Source organism: Giraffa tippelskirchi, chromosome 1, assembly GCF_054371585.1.
Source record: "Giraffa tippelskirchi isolate mGirTip1 chromosome 1, T2T-mGirTip1v1.2.pri, whole genome shotgun sequence".
Classification (NCBI taxonomy): Eukaryota; Metazoa; Chordata; class Mammalia; order Artiodactyla; family Giraffidae; genus Giraffa; species Giraffa tippelskirchi.
The window spans coordinates 178,248,342-178,263,252 of NC_137275.1; the positions used below are offsets into that span (position 1 = coordinate 178,248,342).

The following is a 14,911-nucleotide window of genomic DNA, read 5'->3' on the forward strand; positions in this document are numbered from 1 at the left end:
TCTCAGTGCCTACCATCTTAGTGGGGTATCTCTTCATAGCTGCTCCAGCAAAGCGCAGCCACTGCTCCTTAACTTGGACACGGGGTATCTCCTCACCACCGCTCCTGACCTTGGACGTGGGGTATCTCCTCTCGGCTGCCACTCCTGACCTTGGACGTGGGGTATCTCCTCACCACCACTGCTCCTGACCTTGGACGTGGGGTATCTCCTCACCACCACCGCTCCTGACCTTGGACGTGGGGTATCTCCTCTCGGCCGCCACTCCTGACCTTGGACGTGGGTTATCTTGATATGTGGCCTTTTATCTGGCTTCTTTCACTTACCAGGTTTCAAGATTCATCAGATTTTGATTCAACAAAGGAGCCATCTTAGATCAAACAATACACCTGGGACACAGGTTGCCAGGCTTGTTCCTATTTATTACCCTTAAAAAAACAATTGCTCACTTACCTGACGGTACATTCCACAGTTTACTTATTTTGGTCAAGTGTTTTGAAATAATATAAATAAATAAATAATATATAAGTAGATGGCTTTACTCTCTTCCTTTTTTAGTCAAAGGAAAGCAATTACACAAACATGTATGGAAAACGAGGAGCTCCTCTTTCCATATTACGTGGACAAGTTGGACGTAACATACTATAGCTAATGTGAACAAATCTGCCCAACTATCTTTTGTATCTTATGGTTGACACAAATAGAAAGAACTCTAGGTACCCACTTAATGTTACTTTATGGTTCAATGAGCTTATACCATGTACACATGTGCCTACACTCAAAACTATCTTCTTGGCCTTCCTAAAGATATAAATATGTACCACGAGTTATAAAGCAAGTTGCTTTTATGTTTCTAAGTTGTTTACACAAACACAGAAACAAAATCTGAATTACTGCCTCAAAGTTAAGTCTGGCTGCTTGGAGCTCAAGAGCTCTATCTTCCTGCTGGAAGTCCCCTACATCCCTCCCTCCAAACACACACGACCCCTACCCTTCCCTAACACAGTAAGACCAAACACAACCGAATGTTTTAAGTGTACATCATACATTTATTACCAACAACCCTCTCAACTCCAAAATTGGGCACAGGGATTAAAAATAAAAATTCATTGCACTACTTAGTAAAGCATTACTAGTAACTTTCATAAAAAATGTACAAACTTTGTTAAAAATTTATCAAGCCTTCAAATGATTTGGTTACAGATATTTATAATACGTACATTTAAAACTATATGTTAACTGATACAATGGAGTATGATTTGAGGAAATGACTCAGCAAATGATTCCAAAATACACCCCTGTAAGCTTTCCATAATCTGAAACAAACAGCAAAATGAGGTAACCAAATGTACCAACAGGGGAAAACTAGCTTTCTAATAAAGGCCTAAAGATATCTGTGAAAAATATTCTCGTGAGTTGGTAGATCTCATTCAAAATATTATAAGAGGCCCAAATATAAGAATCTTAACAAATCACATTTCAGAGAGTGTATAAAATCTAAATAGGCTTTCACATTTTCTAGATTTTGCTCGAAAAAATTCAGGACAGAAAATCCTAATGAGATCTTGATACCTGGAGGCCTTGTCTTTTGTTTTATTCTTTTTGGGGAAGAGGGGGTGCTAAAAACAAACAAAGGTGGTATTTCATGCAAAGGAAAACAAAAAAAACCACAGCAGAGTTAAGGTGGTAAAGCCAATATTGTTTTAGGAGGAAAGAGGAAGAAGGCAAGAAACCAACATCTGCCTGCTATCTGGTGCATCACCTAAGGAGTCAACAGCTGGGTACAAATCACCTGTTCTTTCTCTTCTGCTAGCCACACAGTTGCTAACTGTGGCTAGGCTGAGCTGGGTCGGAACACATGCATGTACGCTCCTAACACACACTAACTACTTAATAAGCAAATCTGCACACATCTCTAAGAGCCCCATGCGAAGAAAAGACATTCCCAAAGAGAGATCAGCCACAAGAGTGCAACAATTCTGGATTTTACCAAAATAGACCCTGCTGCCTCCTAAACTGCCAACGGCCTCTCAAAAATTTAATGGAAAAGGGGTAGTATGACAAGACTTCATCATCCCAGGGAGGGAAGAAAGAGCTATTTTTCCTAGTCATTAGTACAGTGTGCCTTGTTAATTAAGTATCTATATAAATTAGAAAAAGTGCTTTACTTGCATGCTTCAATAAAATGAATACTGAGTGTAGTAGTGTTATGTTAGATCTGTACAGATATAAATTTTTTGCAGCTATATAAAAGAGTCTATGTATAAGATGGGCTTTTGCCATTTTAAACATGATTTTTTAATTAAAAAAAATAAAGATTAAACTATATGTGATTTGCAATGTAGTTGATTATTAGGCCAATAATTTTGGTCTTTAACACACTTTATTCATTAGGAACAGGTAGGGAATACTCTAATGATTTAAAAGTAATATGTGCATTTTACCACTGTTTAGATGTATTTCTGATGCACTGACAAATACAAGGGCAAACAAAGTATGCAAAATCCTACTTGTAGGACTAGATAGAGGCAACAGTGTCTGGAAAAGGGCAAAATTGTGCTTCTGTGTGAATTGACTTTACTGAACTCTAAGCTGTGATGAGCTTATAGTCTTCAAGGGAAGGCAAGGAGCATGGCAGTAACAAGTAGTTAACACTGTCTGAGTAGAAAACGGACGCAGAGCCAACTGAGAGCTGAGTGAGGCTGGCAGCGAGTCCTTCCAGTCCTGACTGGAGAACTGCAGCGTGTGCTACCGCGAACAGAGCAAGGACATCAACTGCAGCAAGAGGCAGACTACGGTGAAGACACTAGACCAATGAGAGGGGGAGCCAAACATTGCTACAACGACTTTAAACGATTTGAATTATGCTCAAGGAACCTATTAAAAAAAGAAAGAAACCCACACAGCTATGTATTCTTTTCAGAGCAACTAAATGCAGGTCAATTCCTGTTTTACAGCATTATTTTTTATACAAAAATCAAATCTTCATTTATACTGCAAGTATTCTGGACACCTGTTATATTAATTTTCTTTTCATTCAACAAAGAAGAAAAGTGATAAAACATCAAAGCACACCAGGTCTAAGGAACTCGAGCTGTCACAGCACTTGATCCATCCTGGAAATGAGGATTTCGATGAGAAGCACATTTACTGAGGGGAGAACTAGACAACTTTCAGAATTGGAGCTTGGCAGAACAGAAATATAGTTTTCTTAAAACAATTTAGTTGCCTGTGGGAGCTTGAACAAACAACATGTCAGAAGTCAAGCTGAGTTAACAGATTTTTTTCTGGTGGAAGTAGAGGAGGTGAGACTTCATGGGACCAGTGGTATTCTTAGAAATATATTACTCAAATATCTTCAGAATAGACTACAAACCTAAACATTAAAAGGAGAAAAAAAAAAATCACAAGCACTTCCGGCTAAGAAGCTTACTGAAAATGTAAAGGAAAACCAAGAGAGTATCAACATTCAAATCACTGATTGAAATGCTAATATTGCTAACTGATGATGTATGATATTGCACCTTCTTTTTGGAAACAGCAAGTTGGAGATTTAAAAATTTCTTTTTCACGACAAAATCAAAATTTCAGGTTCATGGAGTGAGAATCTATTACACTTTTTCCTTAAGTGACCCAGTTGGGACCACCAACGAAGAGAAGGTGACAGCTGCCTGAAGCAAAGGAAGAAGGCTTTTCTCATTCCATTCACTGGGAGGGAAGGGGGTGGAGTATTCAATGCTTATAGTTGATGCACCCTTAGCAATCAGTGTGCAACAGCAAACACAAGGGGAAAAACCAGTGTACAGTACTAGTGCTGTTTAAATAACACACCAGATTATACATTGCAGCATAATTAAAACTACACACACATTCTTGGTACATGCTGGTATATAGGATCTCATACACACGTTAGCTACCATGCCCTCACACAAGTAGTTTCACACATTCTCTCTCTCACACACACAGATACATTTACCATCAACAGTCATACGCTGCATTCATTTCCACTCACAGTTTCTGAAGGCTCTATATAAGGTAGATTGCTATATCATCTGGAGCTACCACTTTTTATGAAAGCACATGCTAAAAGATCACGTCCACTGTAATCTTGCAGCAACACTCGGAATGATCACACAAAAACCAGGGAATGTTAGTGCACACACAAAATTAAGCTAAAGAAAAAGTCTTTGGAGTTCCAATCACACGGTTAGTATAACAATCCCATAATTGTGAAGACTAATTGTAAGCTTTTATAGTTGATTAAGTCACACAGTGCAAAGAAAGGTCCATTGACCCTTTTGGTAAAGGGAGGGCTGGAAGTCACACAGATTAAGTTCAATGGATAGTCCGTATATACATGTGATGAGGAACACCCAAACTAAATTTGTGCTCTTAGGTTGGTCATTCTGAATCCCGATGCACTTCTGAAGCATCAGCTCGGCAGATTGGGCAAGTACGATTTGCCTAAAACATAAAAGAGAGCACTTGTCTGAATTTTGACTTACACGGTGAAACATATTAAAAGCAACAGAACTATTTTTACTTTCCACATAGTTTTTACATTCTTTGTTCCTTTAAGAAAGTACAATCATTTAATATCTTAAAAATACTCCACAAACCTCTAAAACAATAATAGCCTATGAATAATTCTTTATTTGATTTGTTTTAACATAGACAAGACTATCCATCACCACTTCAGACAAATGTAATAAGGCATAAAATTAAAACTCCATCCTAAGAAATGGCACTACCATTCGGTGTGCTGCTAAAATCAGAAACATAAGCAACACCTGCTCTCTCATGTTCTACAAAGCATTTTTTATCAAATGCTCTCATTTCCACATTATGATAGTTCTCAAGTCAAGTACTCTTCTTTTCATCCAGCTTCTACTATCTGTTTTCCATCTGGCCCAGTACATCCTTATTTCATCTCCCTGTCTCTCAGAAATGACCTCCTCTATTACCTTCTCCAAAGAGTGGCCATGATCTTTCTAAAACATGCTTTCAGGATCCAATCCAAACTCTGGCACACTTCACAGTGACTTTGCAAAAAGCTGACTCCTGGTTTTAACCTCTGAATCCCCTTCTCTTGCTACTCTCCCTCACAATCTAGCCATCACCCACAGGGAACCCATGTTTTTCTGGTCATCCTGTTCTTGCGTCAGGGCTATGCACATATAATAAGTTCTGTTTTCTAAAAAGCTCAGACACTTTACCTTTAGGGTTCAGTTTGAACAAAACTGGGTACCCTTAATCTGTGCTCACGTGGAAGACTGATTCTATTTTAACTCATCTGTCTTCCTTACCAACTGTCAAGTTATCTAAGCCAGTATTATCATCTCCTACTCAGAATAATCTAAAACAAACCAACCCTAAAGTTGACTTAAATTATTTTACTGTACCACACTTGTATCCTATTTAAAAAAAATTTTTTTGGGCTACACCCCATGGCATGTGGGGCTTTAGCTCTCCAACCAGGGATTGAACCTGCGCCCCCTGCATTGGAAGGCAGTCTTAACCCGTGACTGCCAGTGAAGTCCCTTTATCCTACTATTAAAAAAAAAGAAGAAGAAAGTAAGAAGTCCCTGAAATAATTTCACCCCGGCATACTATCAGAATTTGCGTCTTTGGGATTTTCCCTCCCATATACCCAAAGGAGAAAATGGTCAGAATTATGAAAGCTGTGTTTCAATTTAATCATCCTCCACCAAACCATGGACTTACTCTACATGAAACTATGGTCAGTAAGAGAAAATTCAACGTCATTCTTTTCAGATGCCATCATTTTACCTTAAGCCATTTGTCGACACACTTGGCATGGAACTCATGGTTACAGGGTAAAACTCTAAGTAGCTGCCTTGACTCAAAATCACACATGCATACTACACACCTGAAATAAAGCAGAAAGATTGTTTAACCATAAAACCAAGTAGTTTCTATTTTGTTACAACTATCGAAACCATAAAGCCATTTACTATCTCACTTATCAAAATACCATTTAAATTTTAAGGCTAAAATAATCTATCAATACCTTAAAAAAAGCATGATGTGAAGACATTTAGTAAGAGTGCTTTGTTTTGCTTAGTGAGAGATCATCAAGAAAATTTCTGGTTTAACATCCAAGCCAGCCTTAATACTGAACATACTATTATATTCATCAGTGTTAACAGCTGGACATTCATATGCAAAAGAATGTAGTTGGACTCTTACCTCACACAATATGTGAAATTAACTAAAAAATGAAAAGCCTAAATATAAGAGCTAAAAACTGTTAAACTCTTAGAAGAAAATACAAGTGTAGATCTTCATGACCTTGGAATAGGCAGTTCAGTTCAGTTCAGTCGCGTCTGACTCTTTCTGACCCCATGGACTGCAGCACGCCAGGCCTCCATCCCTGTCCATCACCAACTCCTGGAGTTTACTCAAACTCATGCCCATTGAGTCAGTGATGCCATCCAACCATCTCATCTTCTGTCATCCCCTTCTCCTGCCTTCAATCTTTCTCAGCATCAGGGTCTTTTCAAATGAGTCAGTTCTTCACATCAGGTGGCCAAAATATTGGAGTTTCAGCTTCAACATCAGTCCTTCCAGTGAATATTCAGGACTAATTTCCTTTAGGATGGACTGGTTGGATCTCCTTGCTGTCCAAGGGACTCTCAAGAGTCTTCTCCAACACCACAGTTCACAAGCATCAATTCTTCAGCGCTCAGCTTTCTTTATGGTTCAACTCTCACATCCATACATGATTCCTGAAAAACCATAGCTTTGACTAGACGGACCTTTGCTGGCAAAGTAATGTCTCTGCTTTTTAATATGCTGTCTAGGTTGGTCATAACTTTCCTTCCAAGGAGTATGTGTCTTTTAATTTCATGGCTGCAGTCACCATCTGCAGTGATTTTGGAGCCTAAAAAAATAGTTAGCCACTGTTTCCCCATCTATTTGCCATGAAGTGACGGGACCGGATGCCATGATCTTAGTTTTCTGAATGTTGAGCTTTAAGCCAACTTTTTCACTTTCATCAAGAGGCTCTTTAGTTCTTCGCTTTCTGCCATAATAGTGGTGTCATCTGCATATCTGAGGTTATTTATATTTCTCTCAGCAATTTTGATTCCAGCTTGTGCTTCATCCAGCCCAGCGTTTCTCATGATGTACTCTGCACATAAGTTAAATAAGCAGGGTGACAATATACAGCCTTGATGTACTCCTTTTCCTATTTGGAATCAGTCTGTTGTTCCATGTACAGTTCAAACTATTGCTTCCTGAGCTGCATACAGGTTTCTCAAGAGGCAGGTCAGGTGGTCTGGTATTTCCATCTCTTTCAGAATTTTCCACAGTTTGGTGTGATCCACACAGTCAAAGGCTTTAGTGTAGTCAATAAAGCAGAAGTAGATGTTTTTCTGGAACTCTCTTGCTTTTTTGATGATCCAACGGATGTTGGCAATTTGATCTCTGGTTCCTCTGCCTTTTCTAAATCCAGCTTGAACATCTGGAAGTTCATGGTACATGTACTGTTGAAGCCTGGCTTGGAAAATTTTGAGCATTACTTCACTAGCATGTGAGATGAGTGCAATTGTGTGGTAGTTTGAGCATTTTTTGGCATTGCCTTTCTTTGGGATTGGAATGAAAACTGACCTTTTCCAGTCTTGTGGCCACTGCTGAGTTTTCCAAATTTGCTGGCATATTCAGTACAGCACTTTCACAGCATCATCTTTCACGATTTGAAATAGCTCAGCTGGAATTCCATCACCTCCACTAACTTTGTTCATAGTGATGCTTCCTAAGGCCCACTTGACTTTGCATTCCAGGATGTCTGGCTCTAGGTGAGTGATCACACCATTGTGATTATCTGGGTTGGGAAGATCGTTTCTGTATAGTTCTTCTGTGTATTCTTGCCACCTCTTTGTAACACCTTCTGCTTCTGTTAGGTCCACACCATTTCTGTCCTTTATTGAGCCCATCTTTGCATGAAATGTTCCCTTGGTATCTCTAATTTTCTTGAAGAGATCTCTAGTCTTTCCCATTCTATTGTTTTCCTCTGTTTCTTTGCATTGGTCACTGAGGAAGGCTTTCTTATCTCTCCTTGCTATTCTTTGGAACTCTGCATTCGAATAGGCAATGGCTTCTTAAACATGGTATCAAAAGCATAATAACCAAAAAAGGCAGATAAATTGAACTTTATCCTTTAAAAAGGGGGGAGGGGGTACTAAAGATGCTTTATAAATCTGTAAAGTGAAAAGACAACTAACTCACAGAATTAAAGATATTTTTGAAAATCATGTGTCTTACAAGGACCTATATGTATATAATATAAATAACTCCTACAACTCAATAAAGGCAACCCAATTAAAAAACAAAGAATGTGAATACACATTTCTTCAAAGAAGATACATAAATGGCCAGTAAGTATGGTAAGAGTTCAACATCACTAGCCCAGCTGGAAAATGAAAACTAAAACCTCAAGAGATAACACTTCACTCCCACTAGGGCTGCTAGAATCGAAAGACAGACAATAACAAGCATTGGTGAGGATGTGGAGAAAAGGAAACTTCTGTACACTGCTGGTGGGAACGTAAAATGATGTAGCCCATTAGGAATGAAATGATACCAGCTACAATACGGTGGTCCTTGAAAACATTATGCTAGATCAAAGAAGCCAGATCCCAAAGACCCCATGTTATATTGGTTCCATTTATATGAAATGCCCAGAACAGGCCAATCTATGGAGATAAAAGTAAATTAGTGGGGGGCTGAGTCAGGGCTTTAGAAGGTTGGGGAGAAATGGGGAGTGGCTGTTAATTGCTAAGGTACTTCTACCGGGGGTGATGAAAATGATATCAATTTGACTGTGATGATGGTTGCAAAACTCTTATTAATGTACTAAAAACCACTGGATTGTACACTTTAAATGTGAACTATATCTCAGTAAAGTTGCTATTAAGAAAGATGCTATAATAAGCAGAATCTTTAGGTAAACCCCTCAAATTTTACAGGTATGAGACTTTTCGATCTAATATAAAACATTCTAGAGTTTGACTTAAAAACTGTAAGGTTTCTAGGCAACATAAAAGTCCAGAACAGCACTGTCCAATAGAAGCTTCTCAGGTGATAGAAATGCCATACAGCTACAACATCTTCTGATAAAGCATCACTAGGTAGTGCAACTAAAAATTTTAACTTTAACAGCTATCTTATTGGACAGCACAAGCCTAGACTACAAAAACAGTCATTACTTACCTTCATCAAGTTATCTTTGACTGTCAAGGTTTTATTTCATAAAGGTGGAAAAGGAAATTTAATACAGAAAGATATCAGAAAAATGTACTTACAAAGTCTGTTCTGACTGGTGGTTGTTAGGATTGAACCGGTAAGAAGGAAGTTGTTCAATATCTGCTTTAGTCAGTCCTCGAGGCTTGGCCTCTCCCAGTCGCTCTGCTAGGTTTAACAGGGCCTACAGAGGGAAAGAAAGACATATCTGCATATACTTCTTTGAATTTTATATTCCAACATATATATATTTTAAAACTAGCTTTATTATGGAAAAATTTTAAATACATACTGAAGTAGAAAAATATGAAATTACTTCCATATGCCCATTACCCAGGCTCAACAGTTCATGGGTAATTTTATTTCATCTTTCACTGTCCACTCCTACACCCACACTATTTTGAAAGAAACCTAAAACATGGTATTTCATTGGTAAGACAGTTCTGTTTTTATGTTTGAGGCAGTCTGTCAACCTCAGCATTTTGGACACTTGAAACCTGTGTAAAGTTTTGTTGTAGGGGGTTGTCCTGTGCACTGTAGGATATTTAGCAGTAACCCTGGTATCTACAGTATCTGCAGTGGCTCAGCACTGAAGAATCTGCCTGCAATGCAGGAGCCACAGGAGACGTGGGTTCAATCCCTGGATCTGGAAGATCCCCTGGAGAAGGGAATGGCAATCCACTCCAGTATTCTTGTCCGGAGAATCCCATGGACAGAGGAGCCTGGCGAGGAGGATTGCAAAGAGTCAGATACGACTGAAGCAACTTAGCACATGTGCGCTGGTCTAGACGAAAGTACCTCCAGACTTTGCTAAATACCTTTTAAGGGATAAAACTATCCCCAGGTTGAGAACCACCAGCACTTTAAAAACTAAAAGACTATTTAAAAGAACATAATAACAGTAACATCATTACACTCTCCAAACTAGTAATTCCTTAATGTTAAATATCTTTGATTGCTTCAATTATTTCTAATACTCTTTTTGAAAAAGTTTGTTCAAATGTCTCAAGTATCTATTTTTACTCTTATATTTGTTAAAGAAACCAGGTCAATGGCCTGTAGAAGTTCCCAGTCTGAATTTTGCTGACTGAACCTCTCCACACCGACTCCTGTGGTTTAATATATTCCTTGTCCCCTGTACTTCCTATAAATTGGAAGGTTTTACTATTTCCATCATAGGCTCAGCATGTATTGTTTTTATGCTAGTTAGCACTGATGGAACACTGCCTAGGATCCATTAATTCATTAAAAATGGCAAAATGGTAATATTCTATTACTCTTTCTTCACATTAGATAAAATGCTTCTTATATTGATCAACTGCCTCATATCAAACTATACTTAGTTGCATAATTTATATGAAATAGGAAAGGTAAGACCAATGAATTTATTTTCTATTGTTTTTTGAAGTATCACCCATGAACTCATGGATTTTAAATCAGGTGGTAAGTTTCAACACATTGCAGCTATGTTTATTGATTTTACCCTAGTCCCTCCATTTTCCTGGTTTTCCATAGTTCTAACTGCTCATTTGCCTTCTACAATCAGGCAGCCATGTACAGGTCGCTTGCCCCCCACCCCTTTTTTTAAGGCTACCACTGGTTAAGAGAATAGGTAACGTGGTTAAGAGAATAGGTAACAAAGAAACAGTGATGGACAATGAGAGGAATAAGTTTAACTTTCCGTTGACTCAATAATCAGTGCTGTGGTAACTGCTGCTACTTCTGGTACAGCTTTATTTGGAGAAATGGGTCATCTAAAAGACCCTTTCCCCATCCCCCATGCATGCCCTTCAGTCTTTCTAAATGCTAAATAGATGGTAACTTGTTAAATTTAATCGATGCTGACTACAATTAGCTATAAAATTTATGGTACAGGTGATCTATCTTTTATACCTCTATTTTATATTCTATAGGACACTTAGGTCAACTAATACAATTTATGACTACTATGTTAAGGCCTTACTGGATGCAGAATAAAATATTGAGCCCTCAACAAATCCACATGATCAGAAGGCAAGACAACTGAAGGCAGGACATAATAAGTATGTATAGTTTTATAACACCTATGAAGGCAAAAAGGAGAAAGAGACTCATACAAACCTGGGAATAGACCAGAAATGCCTTTCATAGAAGCAGCATTAGTTGGGTCTTGGAAGACAGCCATGTGTAAGAAGCGGGCAAAGTTCTTAAGGAGAAGAATTAAGGGGAGTAAAGGCACTAAAGCAAGGATGTACAGGAGAGACTCAAAAAATGATGAGTACTCTGGAGTAGGGAGTACTGGAGGCAGGCACACTATGAAATAAAACCACAAGTAGCAAATACTTTCTTGACTGGATTAAAGTACGACTTTGCAGAAGATTAAACATAGTCAACCCCAAATACAACTTAGAAAGGGACTCTAATGCCAAACACAAAATATTTTTCTTTTACTGGGGTGGTATCACTGTTTTTACCACTGATATGTATATGATCTGTTTAACAGACAGCTGTCTAGCTTTCAGCAATATGACTTATGATAATTTTAGTACAGAATGCCTAAAGGATAACCAACTCCTTTTCTTACTACTCTGTTCAAAACTAGCATAAACAATGTAGAAACATAAAATTATTATAGCCCATTTCTCAAGAAATCTGAGAATGGAATCCAAAGGATACTGCAGTGTGACTGTACATGCAGAAAGTGACATAATAGCATTTTAAAAACAACAAAATATAGCATTTGGTCTGATTTCTTCCACATGAATTAAAAAGGGGGGAGGGGTGCTGTAAGACTATGTGTGTGTATCTTTCCTCTATGTACCCAGATTCCATTTACCTAAAAACAAACAAGAAAAAACCCTGTTCCAATATTTACTGTAGAGAGACTGAGTGAGGCTGAGGCAAGCAGCAGACAGCCGGCAGTACCAAAGCAAAGTCACAGTCACTCACATTTAACATTTCCAAATCCAAATATGTCTTCCAACCCTTTAACTGTCCACTCTACTCCAAACCTCAAATAATATAACAATGCCACCACCATCTAAATTAAGTGGTACTATTTGCCCTGGCATCTTGGAGTCAGCCCTCTTCCCAAGCTATTGCAGTCCTTTTGCAGAGCATGTTCTCTTGCAACCCTCCCACTCACAACCCTGACACTACCATAAACCATTCAATGATCAAATCCTGTTGATTCTAGTGTTAAAATGTCTTTCAAAGTGTATTCTTTTCAAGTTTCCATAGTTCAGAACTTGCATGGTTTTGTAATTTACTGTCTGGTAAAAACTGGTTACCCCGCCACCAACTCTGAACCACTTCATCTATTCCTTCATGCTACCAATTCTGACTCTTTAAGATAGCAATCTGATCGATAAACACCAAAATATTTAGTGGTTCCTTCCTCCCACAATATTCAAAATTATTTTCATTCTCTACCAGGGTAAGCACAGGGCACTCAAATACAACCAGTTGAGTTTTTCAATCAAATCTCCATTTTCTCCTCTCACTTTAGCCGGATATTATGTTCTTCCTCAAGAATATCCAGCATTTCCCTGCCTCAGTCTTAGGCATGAAAAAGCTTTCCCATCCCTCAGGAACTGACTCTTAACACTTCTGCGGCCACAAAATGTTTTCAGAACATCCAATCATAATTCATCATTTTCTCATTTACATTCTCTCACAGGAATTGTATGTAATTCTAATAGAGAACACCAGTCTATCTTGTTATCATAACTGTGTGGTACATGTTGAAATAATTTTTGACATATTTGTATCTTGAAATATACAATGGATTTACCTAGTAAGTGTTTAATTAGATGAGTGAGTTGAGTAGTACAGTATTTTTACGCATACAAAGTTCCCCAAATCAACTCACAGTTCATCTACTAACCTCGTAATTTTCTACTTCTCCATCTTCCACATCCAATTCAAAGCTGAAAGTTGGGCCCACTGCAGGTGGCACTGGAAGCATTGATCTGCAGTGAAAATAACCAACACAAGCATTGATACATTAATGCATTATATCAATGAATAGGATGAGAAGAACATGTCCAGTGCTACAGAGATAAAGAATGATCAGTGTTGATCAGTGACAACCCTTTAAAGAAACTGATTTTACAAGCAATAAACAATTAAAAACTGACATTAAAAAAATATCATTCACAACAGCATAAAAAAACATGAAACATTATGGATGAATTTAATAAAATATGTGCAAGACCTGTAAAATAAAAACTGTCAAAATACTGCTAGGATAAATTTGAAAAGGTAATAAAGAGAGAAATATACCATGTAAGTAGGTTAGAAGATTCAATATTGTTAAAGATGTCAATTCTCTTCCAAAACTCATCTACAGATTTCACGTAATCCCTACCACATTCCAGCTTTTTTTAAAGTAGAAACTGATTTGCTGATTTTAAAATATATATGGACATGCAAAAGACTTTAAATAAAATCAGCTTAAGAACAAAATTGGGAGATTTATAGTATCTGATTTTAAGACAATAAAGCTACAATTTTCAAAAGAGCATGATATAGGCACATAGCCCTGTGGTATAAAAACAACATTTCCTAGCCTTTCTAAAAGTACTTACAGACACAAGTCTAGATTCTAACCAATGGGATGTCGGCAGGAGTCATACATGCAACTTCTAGGATATATCCTTGAGAGGAAGCAGGTAGGCAGAAAGAATTCAGTTTCATTTTTGCTAGCTAGAATGTGGATGTGATGGCTACAGCCTGAGAAGTCATCTTATATCATGCAGAGGAAGCCATAAAATTTTGAGGATGGTAGACCCATTCCTCATAGTTATGGAGCTAACAAACCATGGCTGAATCACCTAGACTTCGCTGCACGAGAAAGAAATAAAGAACTATGATGTTTAACCTATGGGTGTTTCTGTTACAAACCTAATCCTAGCCGAGTATTTCTAAGGTACAGATATAACTTCTCTCTCTCGCTTCCCTTGAGAGAAGTGGCAGCATCAAATGCTAGATAACAATGGAAAGTGGCAAGTAATGCCTGCTGTGCAAGAGGCAAACAATTTAAACTTCTGTGCGCCCCTGCCCCCACTTCTCCCCTGTCCTTGCTCTTCTCTTTCAGCCTTAAATGATCCCCCACACCCATCTCTTAACATCAAATAAAAACAAGTATCTAACACACTCTAAATTATACACCATACCACATAAAATTGTTCATAAAGGGAAGAGTATCTCAAGGGTGTCAAAATTCAGAACTCATTAAAGAATAAGACAGAACTTACAACACATATGGTAGTAAGCTGGGATGGTAGGGGGGAGGTGGTATCGGCTGCTGGGATCGGTATCTACTGCGTCCTGTGAGCCTCCGAGGCATAAATGGAGGATAAGGCTGTAGAGAAAGAATGTTAAGACAGTTTAAGATCATTCCACATCCACAAATTCTTAAGGTGTTGAATAAAGTCTCTTCTTTTTTAAAAACCCAGAAAGTTATTTATTGTTCAAGTGGTATTTAGAATTTCTTAAATGTTAACAAAAGTGCAACAACTAGTTTAAAACAAGAATACTCTTTGGTGTGCTTTTAAATACAATTTTCCACCTGACTGCAAGAATACATTTAATATTCTAAACATGTAGAGTTATACTGAAGCAGAACTCAAAACAAGTTAGTTACCAAAGCAAGCAATAAATTAATAAC

The 14,911-nt window shown here is 38.0% G+C and overlaps 1 protein-coding gene across 46 annotated transcripts in view; it reads right to left on the reverse strand.

Moving 5' to 3' along the window:
- Positions 1 to 1,025: 1,025 nt before the first annotated feature.
- RNF38 (ring finger protein 38) overlaps positions 1,026 to 14,911 on the reverse strand; it is a 53,682-nt gene continuing 39,796 nt past the window's right edge. For 45 of the 46 annotated variants that reach the window (XM_081509121.1, XM_081509287.1, XM_081509229.1 and 42 more), the window contains 5 exons: positions 14,499 to 14,605; positions 13,127 to 13,211; positions 9,324 to 9,445; positions 5,788 to 5,887; positions 1,026 to 4,461 (listed from right to left, as the gene is read on the reverse strand). In XM_081509121.1, the coding sequence (XP_081365247.1) occupies positions 4,399 to 4,461; positions 5,788 to 5,887; positions 9,324 to 9,445; positions 13,127 to 13,211; positions 14,499 to 14,605 (477 nt within the window). In that variant the 3' untranslated portion in view covers positions 1,026 to 4,398. Of the gene's footprint in view, positions 4,462 to 5,787; positions 5,888 to 9,323; positions 9,446 to 13,122; positions 13,212 to 14,498; positions 14,606 to 14,911 lie in introns of all 46 variants that reach the window. The other variant, XR_014059261.1, reaches the window with a different exon arrangement.